At 44.8% G+C, this 21451-nt stretch overlaps 2 protein-coding genes across 6 annotated transcripts in view; one reads left to right on the forward strand and one right to left on the reverse strand.

Annotated features, from left to right (window-relative positions):
* Positions 1–9633, forward strand: part of USP9X (ubiquitin specific peptidase 9 X-linked) — a 106707-nt gene extending 97074 nt beyond the window's left edge. For all 5 annotated transcript variants that reach the window (XM_051811647.1, XM_051811650.1, XM_051811646.1 and 2 more), the window contains 3 exons: positions 1–213; positions 664–759; positions 2185–9633. In XM_051811647.1, the coding sequence (XP_051667607.1) occupies positions 1–213; positions 664–759; positions 2185–2319 (444 nt within the window). In that variant the 3' untranslated portion in view covers positions 2320–9633. The remainder of the gene's footprint in view (positions 214–663; positions 760–2184) is intronic.
* Positions 9634–14194: 4561 nt separating this feature from the next.
* Positions 14195–18247, reverse strand: RPL8 (ribosomal protein L8). The gene is made up of 6 exons (XM_051811698.1): positions 18164–18247; positions 17871–18014; positions 16122–16263; positions 15675–15893; positions 14585–14700; positions 14195–14395 (listed from the first exon to the last, which is right to left on the reverse strand). The coding sequence occupies exons 2-6, from the start codon at positions 18006–18008 to the stop codon at positions 14237–14239; spliced, it is 774 nt and encodes a 257-aa protein (XP_051667658.1). The 5' UTR covers positions 18009–18014; positions 18164–18247; the 3' UTR covers positions 14195–14236.
* Between the last annotated feature and the right edge of the window lie 3204 nt (positions 18248–21451).

The raw sequence follows: 21451 nt of genomic DNA on the forward strand, positions 1-21451 counted from the left end.
AGCAATGGAGATTTGAAGAGAAAATGGACCTGGGCAGTAGAATGGCTTGGAGATGAGCTCGAGCGTAGACCATACACTGGCAATCCCCAATACACCTACAATAATTGGTCTCCACCAATACAGAGCAATGAAACATCAAATGGCTACTTCCTAGAGAGGTCACACAGTGCTAGAATGACTCTTGCAAAGGCTTGTGAACTCTGCCCAGAGGAGGTAAAGAATTAATTTGACTTCGGTAAAAAAATTGAGTAAAATGCTTCTGTAAACAATTAAGCTTAGCAACAGTCTCTGGTCATTGAAGAGGCAACAGATTTCATAAGTGTTTTCTAAATGCGGATTTATATTTTTATTGACTTCAGTTACATACTCCTGTGTATTTTTCAGCTTTTATTAGTGTTTCTGTAGGCATCTGTCACTTGGAGAATTAGCAATGTGGAACTGGAATTGAACACTTAAAGTAGATTATGAATGGGTCTGTATTTCCAGTAGTATATTTACAGGGGAGTTTTTATGTAGTACAGTACAAGCTGTAGGTGACAATGTGGAGTGGAATTTTTCTCCAGGCATGTCTGAAACAATCACTTCCACATAGGATTTGTTCTGGGTAGAATAATTGTAATATGTTTTACCAAAGTAAATTAAATGGGTTTTTTCAAACTTTAGGAACCAGATGATCCTGATGCCCCAGATGAACATGAGTCTTCTCCACCTGAAGATGCCCCACTGTATCCCCATTCACCTGGTTCCCAGTATCAACAGGTAAAAGCTCTGAGTTGAACCATTTATTCAGAGTTTCAGGTTTGTTTTTTTTTTCTTTAGCATTTGTGGTAACTTATATTATAGGCATTTAGCCAGAAGCATATTATTGTCAAATATCACACTTGGAGGGATAAAGATAAAGGTACATCTCCATTTTGCCAGGAGCAGTTACACCATATGAGAATTTTATCAGATCAGGGATTAATCATCCACAGAAAGACCTGAGGGACTGATGTCATCACAGTGACTGAATTTGATTCTGTCATATTTATTGACATTGATAATATTTAGTGAGTTGCTTACTTGTTTTCAAATATAAAATCAAGCCTCAAAGCCTAATTTCAGTTTGGATAATTGGAAGGCTTTTGGAAAAAAGCAAATGGCTTTGTGCTATGAACAATGATGTCTAAATCTTAAGTACATACAAAATCTAAATCTGTTTTTACGTTAAATGCCTGCTTTGTTAATATTTTCTGGTGGAAAGCTAGATCTGAAAAAAATCCTTACCAGGGTTTTTTTTATCGAATCGGCTAATTACTAGATCCTGCACTTAGTTGCCATTTTTTGTTCCAATTCATTTTATATATTCCAAATCTGCTAATTTAATTTCCTTTCCTGCCCAAATGCATTTTCCCCTCCATCTTGCTTTCCTTACTTGATGTTCTCAGCAGAGCAGTTGGTAAGTCATGCAGATTTTCCCACTCCTTTCTGAGCTCCCAAGTTCGGACACATTCTGTAACCTCACCGTTATCCGTGTGATGTGTTCACTTTCTTGCAAGAGATGGCATTTCTCACTAACACACACAATCCTCATATTCCTAGTTTCTCCACAAACTCTGCAAAACAGTAGATAAATGAGGTGTTTTTGTTGGCCAGATCTGTGTATGACTTCTTAAACTGGGGCAGAGCATCTGCAGAAGACTGCTGGTCTAGATTTCATTCAGTTCTGTAATGTTGAATTTCCCCTTTAAAAATTAAAGTGTGCTGCATAAATACAGGTATGCTTTTTCCATTGTTTTAGGAAAAAAAATCAAGCTGATTGAATCTGTTAATAAAATATATGCACAGTTTAATGTGGCAGCACGTAGGCAATCTCTCTTTGTCTCCTTTTCTTTCTTTCTTGCTACTTTTGCTTTGCATGTAACTGTTTGTTATTCAAAAGCTGAGATTGCTATTTCAGCTGATCTTGTACCTTTACAGTTGAATGTTTGTTTACCTTCTGTGTAAATCAGAAAGGTAAGTGAAAGGTGTGGATCAGAGGAATGAAGAAGCTGGGATGTGTGTTCATACTGACGTTGCCACAGGAGAAGTTCGGTGTGCTTGAGGATACGGTTCAGTGGTCTGAATGGAAAGGGGGAAAGCAAACGAGTGAGGAAACATCCCACAAGTTTAAAGCCCCTTTAAACTGTTTCTGTTTTCTTGCAGAATAACCACGTGCATGGACAGCCATATACGGGCCCGGCAGCACATCATATGAACAACCCTCAGCGAACTGGCCAACGAGCACAAGAAAACTACGAAGGCAGTGAAGAAGTTTCCCCGCCTCAGACAAAAGATTAGTGAAATGCACATAATCAATTAACTTGCTCCATCAAGACTGTGCACCCAGGCCTTACAGTCCAACCTTTCTCTGTGTCTGGCTAATATTTAAAACTAGAAAAACTATTCCTAATCAACATGGAGTGGAGAGTCTATTCACTGTCTTATCTGCAGAAAATTTGCTGTCAATATATAACCCGCCTGCAGTGGAAAGTGTATAGTGTTTTGTAATAAATGGCCTGATGCTAATGTGTAAATGGCAAAGGTGTATATAGTATATTAATGTTTGACTGTTAATTCTTGAGCAAGAAACATTTTTTTTTGTCTTGATGAGACTCACAGATCTACAAAAACAAAAAAATAATTTCTTGATATATCTGCTGCGCTCTGCAACCAGTGTTGCCTGCCTCATGGCAGTTGGATCAACTCCTTTATGAAAAAGCCTATCCATGTCAACCACAAAAATAGTTTCATGTTAATTCTTTGCCACTGGAGTCGATTTTACTATGAGCAACGTAATGGCTGGTAACCTTTTAATTATTTGGTTGATGTGGAAAATTGGTGATGTAACATTGTTTCTAGATCTTTTTTCATTGCCTTTTTCATTCTGGTATTAGGTTAATCACTTTGAAGCTATAGTTATGCTGTAACATTTAGCATGGCTTCACACCAAGTTAGTGTAGCCAATGAGGGGAAAAAAAAAAAACAAAAACAAACGTGACAGCAGTTGTCCCAATGTGACAACTGTATTGCTCAGAACTTTTTCTTCTTACACCTAGACTATAAAATGGGGAGGGAAAATGTGACAAACAAGTGGTTTTCAGTTTCACATATGTTCCTCACATCTGATGTTTGACAGTTCTCTCTCTGGGTGGGATAAAGAACACTTAGTTTTCAGTAATAGGAATTTAAAAGATTTAAAACAAATATGCAAAAATTTGCTATGCCAGGATGCCTGGAGCATAATAGACTGTATTTGGTGTGCTTGTTTTGTTTCTTTGGTAGAGCTTATTAGATAAATTTCTAACACTTTCCTTCTACTGCATCCCAGTGAAGTGGAAGTCAACAAAATCACAGAGTACTTGTGAGTGCCACTGCACCAAGTTAACTTGCTGGTTTTCTGCTCGTTCACAGTTCTACTTGAAAGCGAGAATTGTCTTAGCTCTTTATCCATTATACAGAAAATCTTAACATTAGAAGCAGGGTTTAAAGATAAAAGAAACTACTGGTTAGTCAAATACAATTCTGAGGTATCTCTATTCCAGAATAAACATTTGTTTAAAGACTTAAAGAAACGCATCAGTAAATACTGTATTTAAATGAAAATTGGTAACTTGAATGTGTGTAATTTTTTTGGAACCTGTCTAAAAACCAAATACCCCTGCAAAACAGATACAGCCCACCCTATACTATTTAAATATTTTGCTGTTTTATTTTATAGAAATTATTTTGCTGAATTCACAAATAGATTTGATTTAAGAAGAATGTTTTGTCCTGTGGTGTGTGTTGTTTTTTGGGGTTTTGTTTTTTAATGGACTGCACAGAAAGGTGAATTCTGTGCAGTGGCACTATGCTGAATTCTGGAACAACAGTCACATTGAGATTCTGTGCACAAAAAAAAAAAATTGGCCCTTAAGAATAAAATAATCAGGACAATTACACTGTAAAAGTTTCTTAATGTGATTTATCTTGTACTTTTTGTATGTTTTTATATATACATATATATATTTAAGAGCACAAGCTTGATGGTGTTTTTTACAAATGAGTTGATAGAAACAAAGCTGCTTATCAAATTAAAGGTCTGTAGTTTTGAAATGAACAATGGCAAATCCAGTTGCAAGTGCATTCTTAGGCATTTAGTGTAACAAGGGAGGGACACAGAAGATTTTTGAATATGCTTGTGTAGTGATGATCACTTTTATGCTTCCATGTTTTTCCTAGTGCTAAAATTAATTCAGATTTTTTCATAGTTTTTTAGTAACACCATTTTACCTGGACTTAGTAAATTTGAATAAAGTGTTCCCATTTATGTTTGGGAATGCTTGTTGGAGGTTTTAACTAAAAAAAAATTCTACCCTGAGTTCTCAAGTTGAAATAGTTCATATTTATTTGGACCAGTAATTGTTAAACAAGCTATCTCAGAGGCAATTATTACGTATTTTTTACTATATAGGTAAAATATATAATGTGCTAGTTCAGCCTTGCCAAATGTGTTTGCTTTTAATAGTGCAATGATTGTAGAGACATGTCAAACCTGTGACACTTTAAGGCTGTGGCTTTCTTCAGCCGTACCCACCCCTGTCCCTGAACTGGGAATGGCTGCAGTGGCAGTTGTTTTTTTGAGGCAGCAAATTGAGAATATTGTGCATCTTTGTGACGTGAAGAAGGATAAGCCCGTCTTGTTTGCTGCAGCTGCTGCTTTTAGAACAGGTGTAAGGTGCAATGTTTTCTTCACTCTGGGCAAAACAGTTTTGAATTGTACTTAACAAATACTGTACAAGCAAAAAGTTTGATATGCATGTTACTGGTGCAGCATCTTGGCAGGTGATTTTCAGGCGACACACCTGGTGATACCTCGTTGGTGATGGCACACACTTTAAAGCAGTCGTCCTCAAAGTGCCTAAAGATTTAATTCCCCCCTCACTAATTTCAGTCCTGTTTTTCTGTTCAGAACAGTTTCTAGGGAATCTCTGGTCTTCCATAAAACGAGCCAATAAATAGTAAAGCAATTACTCGTGTTCCTGGCAGTGTAACACGGAATACATAGAAACTGAAAATCCATAGGTGATGTTAAATGGGGTTTAATGTGTAGTTTGACCTCGAGGGTCAAACTTAACCCCTACTACTACTCTTGTGTGTTTGGATTGTGGTTGTTTAGTGACTAAAATAAGCTTTTTAACACTTGCTACTTGTCAGTGTTAAAAATAGTACAGCCATATATAAAAGGAGTTCAGTCACTGTTGGCGTATCAGTAAATGTGCTACGTTTCAGTCACAGTTGGTCACCTGCACCTGTGTTACCCTTTGACAACAAGGAGATGGCTCAGGGTTCAGTCAGAGCTTGTTTGTCCTGCAGGACCCGATCTTGTGGTGATGGACAAGCAGAACAGGACTCTGCTTGACTTGGAATTTTTCACATTATTCTCCCTGCTGACTGCCAGCTCTGAAAATTCGAGTTCTCTGTTTTTCAAGCTGGTGTATCTTACTGAAATGGAGCCAGAAAGAAAATAAATTCCCCAATGACATTTCTCTTTTTTTTTTTTTTCCCCAAAGTGAAACTTCAGACAACATGAGAGATTTGTGTTATCATAATTGCTGTTATGCCTTCTCAGCCACTTTGTTGTGCCTAGCTTGTGTGTTTTAGCATATGTATCATGAAAAAGCACTTATGGTTCCAAAACTTCCTATATATTTCCTGAGTTCCGGGAGAGAATGAGATTAGCCATTCTGCCAAAGCTAAAATGGGCAAAAATTGGCTACTGTAGCAATTTCCTCCATTTTTGGTTTCAATAAATTTTGTCTACCTCTGAGTCTTTTGCCAGAAAGGCTGATAAACTGTGTCATGGCAAAGTGGCTCAATTTTTTTGTTGGTGTGAGTTGCAGTTACTGGGCATTGCAGGGAGGCTTTCAGTGCAATGGATTTAACTTGAAATGAAAGCTAAAGACTGACTGTAGAAATTAGGGGAACAAGTGGCATGTTAGTAAATTTGAAGAGTAACCAATTAAGTGTTTAAATATCTTAACTAAACCTTGTTAGTTCACACTTGCGAATACACATTGAAAGCAAATTCCTCCTAGTGATCAAAGACACACACCTTAATTTTTGGGAGGGTGAGATGCTGATGCTTATCTCACATTTCTTAAGACAGGTGAGGGAGTTTCCCTTTTATGGCCCAGCTTCAGCACAGTGTAATCAGGACAAAAGTAATTTTTGGCTCCCCATCTTCTTACTTTCTATACTCTCCATCATGTTCATGATACCACTTTTTTCACAGCCATGAGGTCTTGGGAACAAAGTCCTGCCTTCTATAGGGCCAGGCAAGACAGGCTTTCTGGGGAGCAGTAGGAGCTGTCTTGTACGTGCTGTGTGCTGCACAGTGGTGCTGCAGGAACAAAGCAAGGGCAGAGCAACCCAGCTGCTTCCTCCTGCGGGGTTTCTGATCCTCTTCCAGGTGGTCTCATGAAGAGGACAACAGCAAGCCCCTCTTTTAGGCTCAGTGCACTTTCTCCTGGTTTGCAGCTGGGATCAGAGCACACTGGAGCAGTGACCTCCCTGTGTGTGCCCTCTGTGCCATTCCAGGGTGTCCATGTCCCTGCCTTCTCGTGGTCTTTGGGGATTGTCATGTCAGTTCAGTCACTTACACTGGGACTTGCCCTCTGTTCCAGCCTGGACAGCTGTACTGGGCTGGAAGGGCTTTAACCAACCCCAGCACTGTCACTTTTCACACTGTGGAGCTTTGTAAGGTTCACAGCATAAATGCCCTTTTATTTCTGAGTCAGCTCCCTCGGGGTGACTGTTTTAAAGTGTCAGTAGCCATTCCTTTGTCCTTTTCTACTGGAGCAACTGCTCAGTCCCACTCCTGCAGTGTGTGTTAGGGTAGGCTGTTCGTGGAATTGTGTTGATGTATTTTCCAGCCGTTAAATTCAGAAATCCTCATCCTGTAATCTGATTTTCTAATGCAAGTTGTGATGGATCCCTGGATTTCAACAGCATTTGTGCAAGTTCAGTTGATTTAAGCACTGCAGGAATGGAAGTTGGTGACGTGTTGCAGGGGTCAAGCCAGATCAGTCAGTGGGTGGCACAAAAGACAGATCTCTCTCTTGTTTGCAGACAGTGAAATCAAAACAAGAACGAGGGAATGAGTTTCTGAAGGAGAAAAACACTCTCCTGAATAAGGGCTAACTTTTCATTGGATTTTTAAATACCCAATTCCGTATTTTTTAGCTTTAGAATTCCTTAGAGCCACTTTTTGATAATAAAACTGACCTACAGGCTGTTTCCTTGGAAGAATTAATATAGCCTTAATCACATCAGCACAATTCTGAAGTGACAGGGTCATTCTTCAGTGGTCAAAATAATGTGCAAAAAATGACTCCTAGTCTTTAACCATGAGCTAACCTTGAGGAATGGAAATAAGAGAAAAAAGGGTCTGTGAATTCGTCCAAAATCTAATCATAGAAAAATAAGATCGTTCCCTTCTTCTCTGTCTCTGTACTATTCAAAATGTCTGGTAGTGTTAATTTTTGTTCTTAAGTTTGCAACAGCTATCCCAGTAACTTGGTTTGTGTTGCCCAAAGTGGTGTCAGCTGCACAGTCTGCAGCATCCTGATGGGTTTAGTCCTCACCAGAGGAAAGCCTTTAAATGTTTGGGTTTTTTCCCCAAATCCACATTTCCATTGTGATGTGCTGTTTCTGTTTCCATACAATGCCCAGGGCTGGAAGAATGCTTTCCAAGTGTGGTTTCACCTGAGCCATTAAGCGAGCAGTTCTGTTCCCTTGCTGTAGTGACACCTCTGTAGGTGCAGCTTTTAAAGGTATCGGCCTTCTTTTCGTAGCTTTATTTATTGAAATGCTGCTCAGTTCTTGTCCCTCCACCCCTAAATTCCTGTCCATCATTTCTTGTGATTCTTTCTTACAGAGTTTTTCCGCTCTGGATTGTAAAGGTCATTTTTATATTTAATATTTTTGTATTTTCTTGGAATCAAATCCCTTCACTTGCCATGATGTTGTTTACCTCCTTTTTTTTTCTTTTACTTACACCTGTTGTCCTGCTGTTTGCTGCTGCAAAAAAAAAAAAAAAAAAATGCTTGCCAGGCAGCCTCCAAAGCAGAGCTTTTTACTGTGCAGTAGCAGCAGCCTTGACCCAGGTGGGCTTTGTCATCTCTCAAATCTCCTCGTAATTTGTGTGGGATTGGAAAGCTTTGTGCTACTGATGGCAGCCAGGAATTCTAATAGCTTGTGGCTTATTGGGTTTCTTCAGTTGATTAGTTGGTTGGGTTTTTTTCCCCCTTCATTTTCTATCTTGAACAGTTGGTTTGTACAGGTGAACAAAACCAGTAGGTTTTGCTGGAATCTACTCTGGAAAAGAAGGCTGATTGAAAATGTGGACACTTAATATACTTGATTGTATTTAAATATCTGGTAGGTGCTTTAAAGTCCTCAGAAGGTCTTCTGGAAGCAAATTCTAAAGCTTAGAAATGTGAAGACTAGGTCTTCAGGATTTAGTGATAGAAATTCTATCAGCCTCCCCTGTGCGTGGTTAGGGACAGGTGAAATAGCAGAAATGGGAGTATTTCCCTGAAGGGAGAGGTCATGCTCTGTGAAATCCCTGGGGAACTGGAAATGGGCTTTTCTCTGGCCCCACACACCCACTGGCAGCAGCTTGTGAGCCCTCCCGGTGTGAACTGTCCTGAACCACAGGATCCCCGGGAACCGAGGAGCTGATTCCTGGCAGGAACTTGAGATTAAGTAGCATGTAAAGCATTTTCTATCCTTTTTCTCCTCTTAAGATCTGTACCAAGTCGAATCCTCTGAGCAAATACAGGGAGTGGGCTGAGTGAGGGGCTTCCCCAGCTGCCTCTGTGAATACTTTCTACCTCTTGACGTTCTTTGCCGGCTGTTCCGCCGGGAGCGGCTCCAGCAGCGCGGGAGCTGCTGTGGGTCGGGCCAGCACAGGTGCACAAAGACCTGGTGGGGCTGTTTGCTGGGCAGGCACGGGCAGTCCCTGCCTCCCCTGGGGATGTACGGGATCATTTGGGGTACCTGTGTTTGCATCAAAGTGGAGGAACTGGCATTTTTCAGGTGGCACCACATGGACTCACAAACACTCCTTACTCAGCCTCTCGTGCTGCCTCAGTTCCCGTGTGGAGTAGCATCAAATCCGTTCACAACTAATGTTCAAATAATGGAACTGTAGGGAGGAACTTGGGTTTCCAGCTGGGTTTAGAAAGGGAGGGATGTGGGAGTGTGAAAAGCCAGGGTTCTGCAGATCAACCCAGGTGTTTATCTAGAATAAAAAAATGTTTCTGATTGCTACTGTGGTTGTGTGTAAGACTGAAATGCTGAAAGAGAACTGTGTAACCCTCCCACTCCGAGTCTGAGAGAGACCTGGCATTGGCTTTCTGAACACTTCTGCAACCTGAACCAAAAACCTGCTGTGGGAATGTAGACTTACCATAGAGCTGTGGAAGAAAACTTCAATCGTGTCACTTCTCTCGGTCTTCAGAGCAGTCAACATGGTTTTGATGTAGGTTTTAGATTATGTATATATAAATCTGATTGAAGTACCAACAGCAAACCATAAATAAAATGTGGACTTAATTGAAGAATGGGCTAGTGGAGGCCTCTTGTGTTGAATTTATTAAAATACAATCTAGCAAAGTTGTTGATGGAGGAGACTCACTGTGACGAAGACAGGGAAATAATAGCTGGGATGTCCTCAAGTTGGGAAAGTAGCCAGGTTTGCTGCTGCCTTTGAACCTGTTGTAGCACCTGAGGACCAGCTTGATTGTGCTGTAGTGGCTGGAGAAGAGCTGGATGCATGGAAACGCTCCTGGGTACCATCCCACCTTCGTGCCTGCTGAGGGCCAAAGGCTTCCGTGAGTGGCACCGGCCTCTCCTCGGAACGAGGGGTTATTCCAGGGACAGGTGTCCTCTCACATTCCAGGCTGGCAGAAGTTGCTGCAGCTACTGCAGAGCTGCTCTTACCCTGTTTCCACAAGGTGCCCATTGCCCAGTTGCTTTGCTCTGCCAAGGCCATCACCTAAAGGAATGTGAGGTGGGTGTGAAAGAGCCATGGGAAACCTCTGCTTCTCTGTGTTTGCCCTTGAAGATTTGTAAATGAAAATGCAAATTACTGGGAATTTGTAGTACTGCCATTAAATAAACCTGTTTGAACAAGACATCATGGAAGCAGGTAACACAAGAGGTTCCACCTCAACATGAGGAAGAACTTCGTGTTGAGGGTGGTGGAGCACTCGAACAGCTGCCCAGGGAGGTCGTGGAGTCTCCCTCTCTGGAGACATTCCAAAGCCACGTGGACACAGTCATGTGTCACCTGCTCCAGGTGACCCTGCCTTGGCAGGGGGGCTGGACTGGAGGATCTCCAGAGGTCCCTTCCAACGCCAACAGTTCTGTGATTCTGTAACACCTGAGTTTGTGGGTCTGTTCAGTCAGTGTCACCCATCTGAGGGGACCTGCCTGTGAATTCTTGGACATCCACGTGTTAGCAAAAATGAGAATTCAGGATACACTCTGGATGAATCCCAACCGGTCACTACTGGTTGGGGGGGGGGTGCTGTAAACTGGGAGAAGAAAGCTTTTGATGAAGGCAGCAAAAATGCAAAGTGACTCCTACAAATGTTTCTGTTCTCACATATCTCTCTGAGAAACTGTTAATGCCACAGGACAAAAAAAGCCTTTTTTTAATTTAACTTCTATGGAGGCTATAATGATTTATTGATCACCAGACTCCTTGAAACCTTTCAGAATTTGGGCTCCTGTGGTTTTTACATTAGCTGAAAATACAGCCCAAAGCATTTTCCTTAGATTTGACAGATACTTACCTGGTAACTTCAGCATAACAGCATCGTTATCTTATTGCTGAAGCTGGTTTGCCTCTGATCTTTTTTGCAGAAACTCTCTGGATGTGTTTGCTCTGACTTTTTTCTACCTCACACTGCTTCCTTGCATCTCCTTTTGCATTTTCTCCCTCCCTGCACCAGGGGTGTGGCAGATTGTGGATCCTCCAGAATTGCTCCCCCCTTCTGATTTATCAAGGGTGGGCAGTCAGGACTGGGAGATGGTGCTGTGGAAAGCCCTGGAGCAGGGATCCTTCCCCATCCCTGGGTGAATTCCTGCTCCTGCCGTGTGAGTCTTAGCACAAGGTAGAAATGTTTGGTCTGTGCAGGAGCCTTCAGGCTGTGGAGGCGTTGAAAGGGGATAATGATGTTAATGAGAGGGTTCTGTTACTGTGAAAGATCTTGAGATAAGTGTTGATGCTTAGGTAGCACTTCGTGTTCCTCCATACGCCCTTAAAAAAGTGTAAAGAAAATGCTGTTTGGTCTTTCCGTAGGTGGGAATTTGAAGCCCTTTTAAAGGAAGACCTTTTAGTGCTTCACTGGTATGTATCTTTTTTTTTCCTTCTTTTTAATTTTTTTCTTTTAGCAAACAAAGCCTTATACTGGAAATAACCTCTGAAATTTCTGCAGGAACGCTTCACATCTGTCTTTAAAACAGAGTTGGCTTCATTTCAAGATTTCTGATGTCCTTGTAACCATGCTAATCCTTACATGAAGTTTTTTATTATTATTTTGATAATAAGCATGGCTGTATTTGACCACTCATGTAGTAGCTCATGTCCTCTGTGCAGCATTAGGGCTGGGAATGGAGACACTCATCTGTGAAGTATCCTGGACAGAAACTACATAAGCAAATCAACTGTGTTCTGTCACGCTGATGAGAACTGCTCGTTTGAGCCAGAGGTTCCTGGGTGTGATATATAATTAAAGTATAATTGCAATTATATAATTATTCCTGTGGCAGGGGGCTTGGAACTAGATCATCTTTAAGGTCCCATGTGTTTTGTATGCAACATTGTTTATTTTGCTAATTTACATTCAAAAGTGGTTTTGTGTTGAAGCTTCTTCAGTAGAGCTCAGACGCCTGCCCACCTCACCAGCCATGGCTGTAGAGGAAGGCTCCCTGCTCCTTTGCAGTGTCCCTGTCCTGTTGAATTTCTGGTTTTTACAGAAATTCTGGATTCAGAAGGATCCACTGCCCTGCTCAGCTGAACCTCCTGACACTCCACTCAGCCCTTGCAGAGGCCAAGGACCGACTTTCACTTCAGTCCCATTTTCACATTCAGTACTTCCACAGATCCTCCCAGCTTGTTAGGAACTCAACAGTATATTTTTATTATTCTTGTTGCATTGTTAGTTCTCTTTAACTTCCCCTGTCAGGTAACCTGCTGGAGCTTAAATGAGACCCTCACTTTGGAAAATATATTTCAGTTTACTTCAATTTTTCATTTCAGGTTGGCTTCTTTAAAGCCTCTGATTTTTCAGTCATTCATCTAATTTGCTCTTCCCTCCTATTTTTCATACATTTTTAGCACTGAGGTGCTAGGGGACAGAATTTTGCCCTGAGAGAGTGTTTATCTTGTGGTTGTTTTCCAGTGTCACTGTGGCTTTTTTAAGTTCCATGTTCATGTTTGTAACAGGAGACTGTACTGTTATAGTTACTTGCAACACGGGTTTGGTGATTGTACCAAAATCTCCAAAATCCTCATACCACTGTGAATTTAGAGACTGAACATTGCATCCTGTATATTTACATTAAATGTTTGTTGCTGCCCTCAGCACCAAAAAGTGCTAGTTTATTTATTTGTGCAATTATTCCTACCCATTGATTTAATGCACTGATCCCCTGGCTGCTGGCTGTGAACACCTGTGGGATGCTGTCAGAGCCTGGGATCAGCAGCAGAGGTGACGAGTGTCAGTAACCATCTCCCCCTTCCCTAGAAAATATATGGAGTCTAAGGGGTCCAAGCGTGGTTGGAAACCATTGTTTCTGTGAGTCCTTTAGGTCATTTAATGCAAATTGTTCTGGAATATTAAATACTGCACCTGTTCTTCAGATGGTGTTTGGAGGGCATGTTATATTTAGGTCCATGTCAGGAGAACACAGGCACATGACCAGCTTCTGTTCTCGTGGCAAAAACATGAGATGTGAACTTTACAAACTCTGATGGTATTGGGAGAGTATAAACAGAAACAAAACCTGTCATTGCTTTTTTTATTTCCCCCAAAGGGGAGCTAATGCCTTTTTCCAAGGTGTGTGGTCTAGGGTATTTCCTTCTCTATAGACATGTGACGAGCTCCACTATTGGTTTTGTGGGTGGATATAGGAAATTACTTTTCTTGCTTTGCATTCCACTGGATTCCCACCAATGTAAGTCACACTCATGTGTGAGGTCTGGCTGCAGTGCCCTCAGCACTGACCCCTGTGGCACAGCCAGAGCTGCTGCAGATCAGTGGGAGCCCTGGCTTTAGTTGTGCTCAGATGTGAATGAGCTTCAGCTGCTTTGAGATTTGTACTTTTTTTCCCCTCCAAAGGCCAGTTCAGAAAAGCTGTGAATAAAGCTATTTTGCAATAAACCCCATCACTTCTCTCTCACTGCCCTCCAAAAAGCTGACTTTTCACAGGACAGCTGTTCTTATGAGAACACAGCTTCCCAGTGGGACTTCAGTGCTACTGCCCATGTTACTACAGCACCTTGGAACATCCCATCATGAACAGCTTGCACAGGGGAGAATTTTGAAGCTGTCTGCCCTTTCTAAACACTGATGAGTAAAGGGGGAGGTTGTGTGATACCTTAAACTTCTGAGTTTGTGCTCAAAGGGAGCATCTTTGATTTGACTGGAGCCCGATGATTCCAAAAGGAAGCCCAAACCTTACAGTGATAGCTGAAACACTCCCTCTGTGAGGAGTTCTCCAACTCTCAAGCTTTTCCTCCAAAGAAACAGAGCAGATAAAAATGGAAAACCATTATGTTAAGAGACTATGAACTTGGGAAACTGAGCACCCTTTCACCACTTCATCCAAATTCCCAAGTTAAGCCAGGTAACCAAGGGATAACTTGACTGGTCTGTAATGCTTTGTCAGGCCTAAGCAACCCCATAACCAGGCCAGTGTTAGCATCACACCAGGGCACAAGAGCATTCACACCAAGTGTTACTCCAGCCTGCAGGACCAGCTTACAAACTGCTGGCTGAGAGAATCCCCCTGCTCTTCAAGGCAAGGGGGGAAAAAAAACCCTTTATCTCCACTCACAACTTGTTTATCATCCCTATTTTAGCCCCACTGCAGCTGCAGACACCACGAACTTCACGCAAGCTCTGTTGGGACGAATTTATTGTGTAACCTCCACAGAGGTTGTTTAGTTCTCCTTCTCCTGCACAGTCTTTGTTCCCCTCAGCCTGCCCGTGCGACGGGCAGCGATGAGACCGACCTTGCGCCCGGCGGGAGCGTCTCTCCGGATGGTCGAGGGCTTCCCGATGTGCTGGTGGTTACCCCCTCCGAAGGGATGTTCTACAGGCTGTGGAGAGGGAAGGCAAGCCAGCAATGTAACCACAGAAACAAGTAAAGGGTGTCTAACAGCAGTAACTCAAGGGGACAGGAAGTTTAGCTGCTTCGCTTTTCATGTGGTGCAGTGATTATCTCGCCCCTGCATCACACAAACCCTTTCCAAAGTGCAAGGAAGGACAGTGACTGCAAACAGACTCACGTTCATGGCCACACCACGGACACGTGGCCAGCAGTTCCTCTTGGCCTTGTACTTGTGGTAGGCCCTGCCAGCCTTCAGGATGGGCTTGTCAATACGGCCTCCGCCGGCAACGATTCCTGGAGGGAACAGCAGGAATGGCAACACGCAAATAGAACACGTAAGAGAACAAAATAAAGTGTTTGAGACTAATCCCTAATGACATTCAAGTTCTAAGACTGAGTTTCTGAAGACCAATCTCAAGCCATCCCAGCTGGGTTCAACCCAGTAAGTTCCAGCCATCGCCAATGAGATCAGAGTCGAGCTACAGCCACACACTGAGGGCTCTGCAAGGGGACACACTCTTTAGATACTGCTTTTCAACCCCTTCACACAGGTTTAAGAGTTTTTAAAGCACTGCCAGTTTTACTGCTCAAATTTCTTGTGCAACATTAACAATTTTGCAAATAATGCATGAATCAAAAGAGCTCAGGGGGCTATGAAGAACTCTGAGTTTTATACCAACTTCATTATTTATTGAGTCAATTTTACCAGAGTAACACACCAGATTCCTCATTTAGGTGTCTTCTACGCAGAAGCAGGCCAGTGACACCAGCAGCCACCTCAGCTGTCAGTCAGGTGTACAACAAACCTGGTAAAGCCTCTGCTTTTTGGAAGTTGTCTTGTCATTCCTTGTCAGACCTTCCAGAACACTCCACCCACCTGACACCACCTCCAGCACTGCCCTGCAGGCTCGCTCTGTACCAAAAGCATCAATGCCACTTTCCACAGAAGTCTTTCCCCAAGGACTGCAGATTCTACAGACTGAGCAATTCCACTACAGCCCAAGGACAGTGAGCATCTACTGTTCTGTCCTCTCACTAGGTCACACCACCTCCAAATTTAGGTCACCACTACCCAAAGGCAGTGCAGGCATAACATACAAACCAAGGAGGCCCTGAGCACAGACTATGCTGGTGTGTAACCCTGGGTCCAGTTTGTACATGACCCTTTTTTTCAAGATGGTTGTTACAAACTGGGACCCAGTTTGAAAGGTTCCTTAGCGGTGACAAGCAGCTCAGTGACCAGACAAGTTCATAGCTCTGTTCCTTACCAACAACAGCTCTGTTTGCAGAAGAAATCACTTTCTTGGAGCCAGAGGGCAGCTTCACTCTGGTTTTCTTCGTTTCAGGGTTGTGAGAGATGACTGTGGCGTAGTTCCCAGAGGCACGTGCCAGCTTCCCACGGTCACCGGGCTTCTCCTCCAGGCAGCACACGATGGTGCCCTCTGGCATGGTGCCCACAGGCAGGACATTACCGATGTTCAGCTGAGCTGCAAAGAGCAACCAGAGCAGCCACAGCTTCATTTGGGTTCTTGGAGTTCCAGTTCTATTTAACACAGGCCTCATGCACAAGAGGGTGGCACCGCACGGAGCCTCTGGCAGCGGCCGGGGCACATTTTAGGGTCTGACCTGGAACACCTGTTCCATGTCAAGTGTGGAGAAAGGTGTTGGGACACTCAACGTGCTGCCCCTGCCCAGGCAGCCCCCCCAAGACCCACCTTTCTTGCCACAGTACACGAACTGGCCGGTGTGGATGCCCTCGGCGGCGATGAACAGCTCCGTGCGCTTCTTGAACCGGTACGGATCACGGAACGCGATCTTGGCCAGGGGAGCGCCCCGGCCTGGGTCATGGATGATGTCCTGTGGGAATGCAGAGCTGCCTCAGAGCAGGACACAGCCTTTGCCATGGGTTCTGCACAAATCAAACAACTGGGAAAACTGGAGATGAGTACTCCAACATAACTGTCGCTTTTCAAGGGGGTCTGGATTCCTCCCGACACAAATGAGCTGAAGATTCACATCTGTAAGGATGCAACCTCCAATATCTGCATCACATCAACACATCAGGGAAAAATTCCTCACTGTGAGGGTGGTCCTGCATTGGAATAGGTTGCCCAGAGAGGTTGTGGGTGCCCATCCCTGGAAGTGTTCAAGGCCAGGCTGGATGGGGCTCCGAGCACCCTGGGATAGTGGAAGGTGTCCCTGCCCATGGCAGGGGGGTGGAACAAGATGCTCTTTAAGGTCCATTCCAGCCCAACCCAAACTGTTGTGTGATCACAAAAGAATGACCCTGGTTAAGTGTGCTGCTTGTAACTAATCCTGTCTGAACAGTTTTATTCCTTAATTTCCTACTGAGAAATTCACTTTGCCCAGTCACCTCTGGGCACAGACAGAGCTGGGCACAGGCAGGGATTTCTCCATGTGTTTTTTTGAGAGTGAAAGTGTTTCTAACCTTTATAATATCAGGTACAACAAAGTTACAGAAGTTCCTAAATCAGGAAGCACAAGGCTTAATGACTTAATGTTTCTTTTACTCTTGGAAAAACAAGTCAATTCTGCTCCTGGAGTACACTGAGATTAAAACACACAACCATGTATTTACAGACAAGTGACTGTGACACACCTCTTAGATGTGCCTGTTTTCCAGGACAGCTCAGATGCTGTTGGTGCCCAGTACTGATGTTTTTTTCTGCTGCTTAAGTCAAGCTTCCCTGCCTACCTTTCATCACCACCTTAGTTACAGTGAGAGTGAATGAAGTTCTCTCTACAGCCTGGAGATGACGGTGCCCTACAAAGCTGAAGGGATGCTCAGAGCACCCAACCAGGTACCTGTGGCACTGTTTGCAGTCACTGACACCCAAAAAGTACCTGCAGCACACCTGAACCACTGTATCACACCCCAAAGTACTGCCCTGCCCCCACTGCTCGAGACCAAGAGGATGGACACCTCTTAGTGATTTCAAACTGGGGTTTTCAATGTGAAATCAACTACACGGACACCTCTCCCCACCTGTCTTTCCCAGGCACAGGGAATTCTGAAGACAACATAAAACCACAATATTTCCTACAGAAAACCTGATGTTCCTACATAAAATCTGACATTTCTACACTAGCAAAGCTCCAACAAAAATATCCTACTGCTGGCTACGTGCTGCCACCTTTACCTAGGTGCTCCCATAAATCCCAAGTAGTTTAACTTCCAGAGGGACCTGATTATTTAACAAAAAGAGAGATGCCTGAATAAGGCACGGTCTGAATAAGGCATGGCCAGGACAAGGAACAGCCGCAGGGCACTGGGGAGAGCAGGAAAGGCTTTGGATACCCCTCGGGAGGAGCGGAGAGATGGGCCGGGCTGGGCTGGGATCCCGCACAAGAGGAGCAGAGGGATGGGCATCCCGGAACGGGCACCCCAGGAGCACGGACACCCCGGGAGCAGGGACATCCCGGGAGCAGGGGCCCGGCCGTACCTTGACGATGCCCTTGATGTATCCGTGCCGCTCGGCGAAGTCCACGGCGCGGAGCTTGGCCGGGCCCTTCCTGTGCTTCACGTGTGCGCGGAACACGGAGCCCGCGCCTTTCCTCTGCCCGCGGATGACGCGTCCCATGGCGCCCTGCGGGGACACACCGGAACAGCCCCGTCAGCGACAGCCGGTCCCTGTTGCCCTCCCCGTGCCCGTCGCGCAGCCCCCGTGCCGGCCGGGCGCGGGGGGCGACCGATGGAAGCGGATCGGGATCGGGATCGCGGCCGGGCCGCTCCTACCTCGGTGCGGCCTCCCCCGGAAAGAAGGAAGCGGTGACGTCACGGCCACGCGGCGCCGCTTCCGGCGCTGGCGGATTGCGAAGAGCCCCGCCCCGCCCGCGACGTCACGGCGCGGTGACGTCACGCCAGGGGGAAGGTGAAGGGGCGGAGCCGGGCTGGGTGAGGGGTATCGGAGCTCCTGGTTCCGCTCCTCCGGGGTTCTCTTCACACAATCGCAGGATTAATTAGGTTGGAAAAGACCTCTGAGAGCGTCGAGTCCAACCTGTGACCCAACACCACCGTGTCGGCCAGACTGTGGCACTGAGTGATACGTCCGGTCTTTCCTTGAACACCTCCCAACAGGGAGTCGTGCAGAGCAATAAGGTCTCCCCCTGAGCCTCCTCTTCTCCAGGCCGAGTCCCCCCAGCTCCCTCAGCTGCTCCTCACAAGACTTGTGCTCCAGACCCTTCCCGAACTCCACTGCCCTTCTCTGGATCTGCTCCAGCCCCTCAATGTCCTGAACTGAGGGGCCCAGAACTGGACACAGCACTCGATGCTTGTCCTCACCAGTGCCAAGTACAGGGGGAGAGGTATTGAGTTTAAAAACCCTGGGGCCTGACAGCCTCTTGCCTGGAGATCTTGCATAAACAACCAGGGACCCCCAAGAGCTGCCTTGCCAAAACATCTCTTAATTAGCTGGACTGAAGATGCTGTTTGCAGGATGAGGCTCCATCCATTACAGGTACAGTTGGATCTGTAATAATCAGACTGCATCGTGCAGTTTAAGAGCTGCAAGTTTTGGGCAAGGAAGCGAGTGGAGATAAAAGCCTTTCAGTTGCTTTAAGCTGCCTTTGCCAGATTTTAATCAATATTAATTAGGGCATAACTGAGAGATACAGCAAAGCAGAGGTAATCGTCTTAGTGTTCCTAATCAACTTGTGCTACGCCCTGGAAGGGGAAATGAAAAGTGCCTTAACTTCTTTAACAGCCCACTAGGTTTTCTGCATCAGAGGCCGTTCTTCCAGCACAGGTCACTGCTGACGACCCAATTCCCTGGAGACAGACTGTTTGACTTTAGACTGACTCATTGGAAATTAGGAAAAGCTCATCAGTGTAGGTCCATCTTTGCTCCTTGCCTTCAGCTGAAGAACCTGAGCATCCACCACATCTTGAGAGATAAGCTTTCCTACAACAATCTTCCCAGGACAAATGGAAGTCACATGCCCCTAAGAGGTAAAAAACCCTGATGCCGAGGGCTCTGAGCCATGATCCCTTGTCAGATTCAGCCTGCACAGGTAAAGAGATTAGCACAGCCAGGTGTCCCCTCTGCCCATCTGCTGGAGGTCACCATCCCTCCAACAAGCAGACGGTGTGACAGCTGCTCGGGCTGAGCCCCACGTGACAGCTCAGTGTAGGAGCACAAACTGCCACGTACTTTGGTTTACACTGAGTTTACATTCACACTGAATGTCACTATCTAGAGACTTTGATTTATGGTTCCTGTTGGCTTCAGCTGTGGCAGCAGGAATCTTGTTTGTTTTTGCTGCTAAATCTGACAAGAGTCAGATCTTTGAGGAACTACCTCAATTTCCAAATAACACCCATATAACCAGCAAATTACAGTGGTCACTCCTCTCTGTCGTTGTTAGTAATCAATTATATAAGAAGTAGTTGTGTAATGACTTAGTACACTCATTGGTTTTACTATCCTGTATTAACTAGCCTTTGCATTCATTTTATTATTATTTAATTCATGGTGCAGTCTTGCACACTGCTGTCACCACCTGTGAAGCTGCAACCTCTTGGTTCTGTCGTGGGCTTGGCCAGCTGCCTCCCTGCTCAGGTACTGCTGCAACATGGAGGGCAAGGATGAAACCAGGATCACCTCTCTCTCCTCCCTGACAGCTTTTGGGATGTCCTGAATGTGGTTAGAAATGTCTGTTCCCTAACAGTGTGAAGAGTTCTGAGTTCATCATCACAACAGAGGCTGTTTCAGCCTTTCCTCCCAGTAATGCTGAAGGTTGTTACCTATTTGTATCACCTCAGGCTGTGTTTATGCACATCTCAGGATCAGAGCATGCTGCTGCCCAGGGTTCCAGTGCTGGTATTGTCCAAGCTGATTATTAGTGTTTTTCCACCAGAGAAAACCAGGAGGAGGCTGGGAATTGTATCCATCTAGGTTTCTGTGTGCTCATGGTTTCTTTCGGATTCATACATGGATGCAAAACCCTGAAAGCCTCCAAGTTTTCTAGCCTTGATGGAGTTTAGGAATCAGAGAAGACATGCAAATAGGTGACAGAACTGCATCAATGATGGTATAATTTTATAATTGATTTCTCCTTATATAAGAGACATTAGTTAACGTGTTCATCATCAAGGAATAACAGCACTGTATTACCTGACCCAGCCAAGCATGGACTGAACTCACAATAAGGTTAATTATTTTCTTTAGCTGTGCCTTCAAAATTTCATGGATCCAAAGAAATGTAAACAAGTAGTTTAATTGCCACCTGGTGGCAATTAAAAAATCCTGTCCAGGGTTTGTTGGAACAGTGTTGCTGTGGGTCGTGCCCTTCACATCTTGGTGCTGAAAAAATGCAAGTGTTGGGCACTACCAACGATCATTATTCTATTAGAGTTTTAGGAAAGGAGGTGGTGCTGTGGTTTGAAAAGAGGCTGTTTCCCTCCTCACTCGTCCCCTGGGCCATTATCATCTCCCAGAACGCCCCTGTGGGGTATTTCACTGTGGAGGGAGGAGGTGGCAGTGGCAGAGCTACAGCAGGACAAGCCCATACTGGGCAGGACAGAGTGAGACACGGGGCTGCCAATGGTAGAACAAAGGCAGCTCCCAGCAATACAGGTATTGCCTGGCACTGCCCACCAGCCACACGGCTGTGCAGCAGCTGCTCTCTGGTGCAGCTCTGAGCCCTGAGATTTTGCCTTCAGGACATCATACCTGGCAACTGCACCTGGGTCCTGGTTTTGCCTGGGATGGAGTTAATTTTCTTCCTAGTGGCTGGTACAGTGCTGTGTCTTGGATTCAATATGAGAACAATGTTGACAGCAACAACTAAAACATCAGTGTGTTAAGCAGAGCTTACTCTAAATCCAGGACTTCTCAGCTTCCCATGCTCTGCTAGTGAGAAGGTCCACAAGGAGCTGTGAGGGAACACAGCCAGGACAGCTGATCTGAACTAGCCAAAGGGATATTCCATACCACCGTGTGTCGTATCCAGTATATAAACTGGGGGATGGGGTGGCTGGGAGAGGCTGATTGCTGCTCAGGGACAGCCTGGGCATTGGTCAGTG

The sequence above is a fragment of the Manacus candei genome, unplaced genomic scaffold (assembly GCF_025592945.1).
Source record: "Manacus candei isolate 608988 ecotype Guabito, Panama unplaced genomic scaffold, ASM2559294v1 h1tg000083l, whole genome shotgun sequence".
Taxonomy (NCBI): domain Eukaryota; kingdom Metazoa; phylum Chordata; class Aves; order Passeriformes; family Pipridae; genus Manacus; species Manacus candei.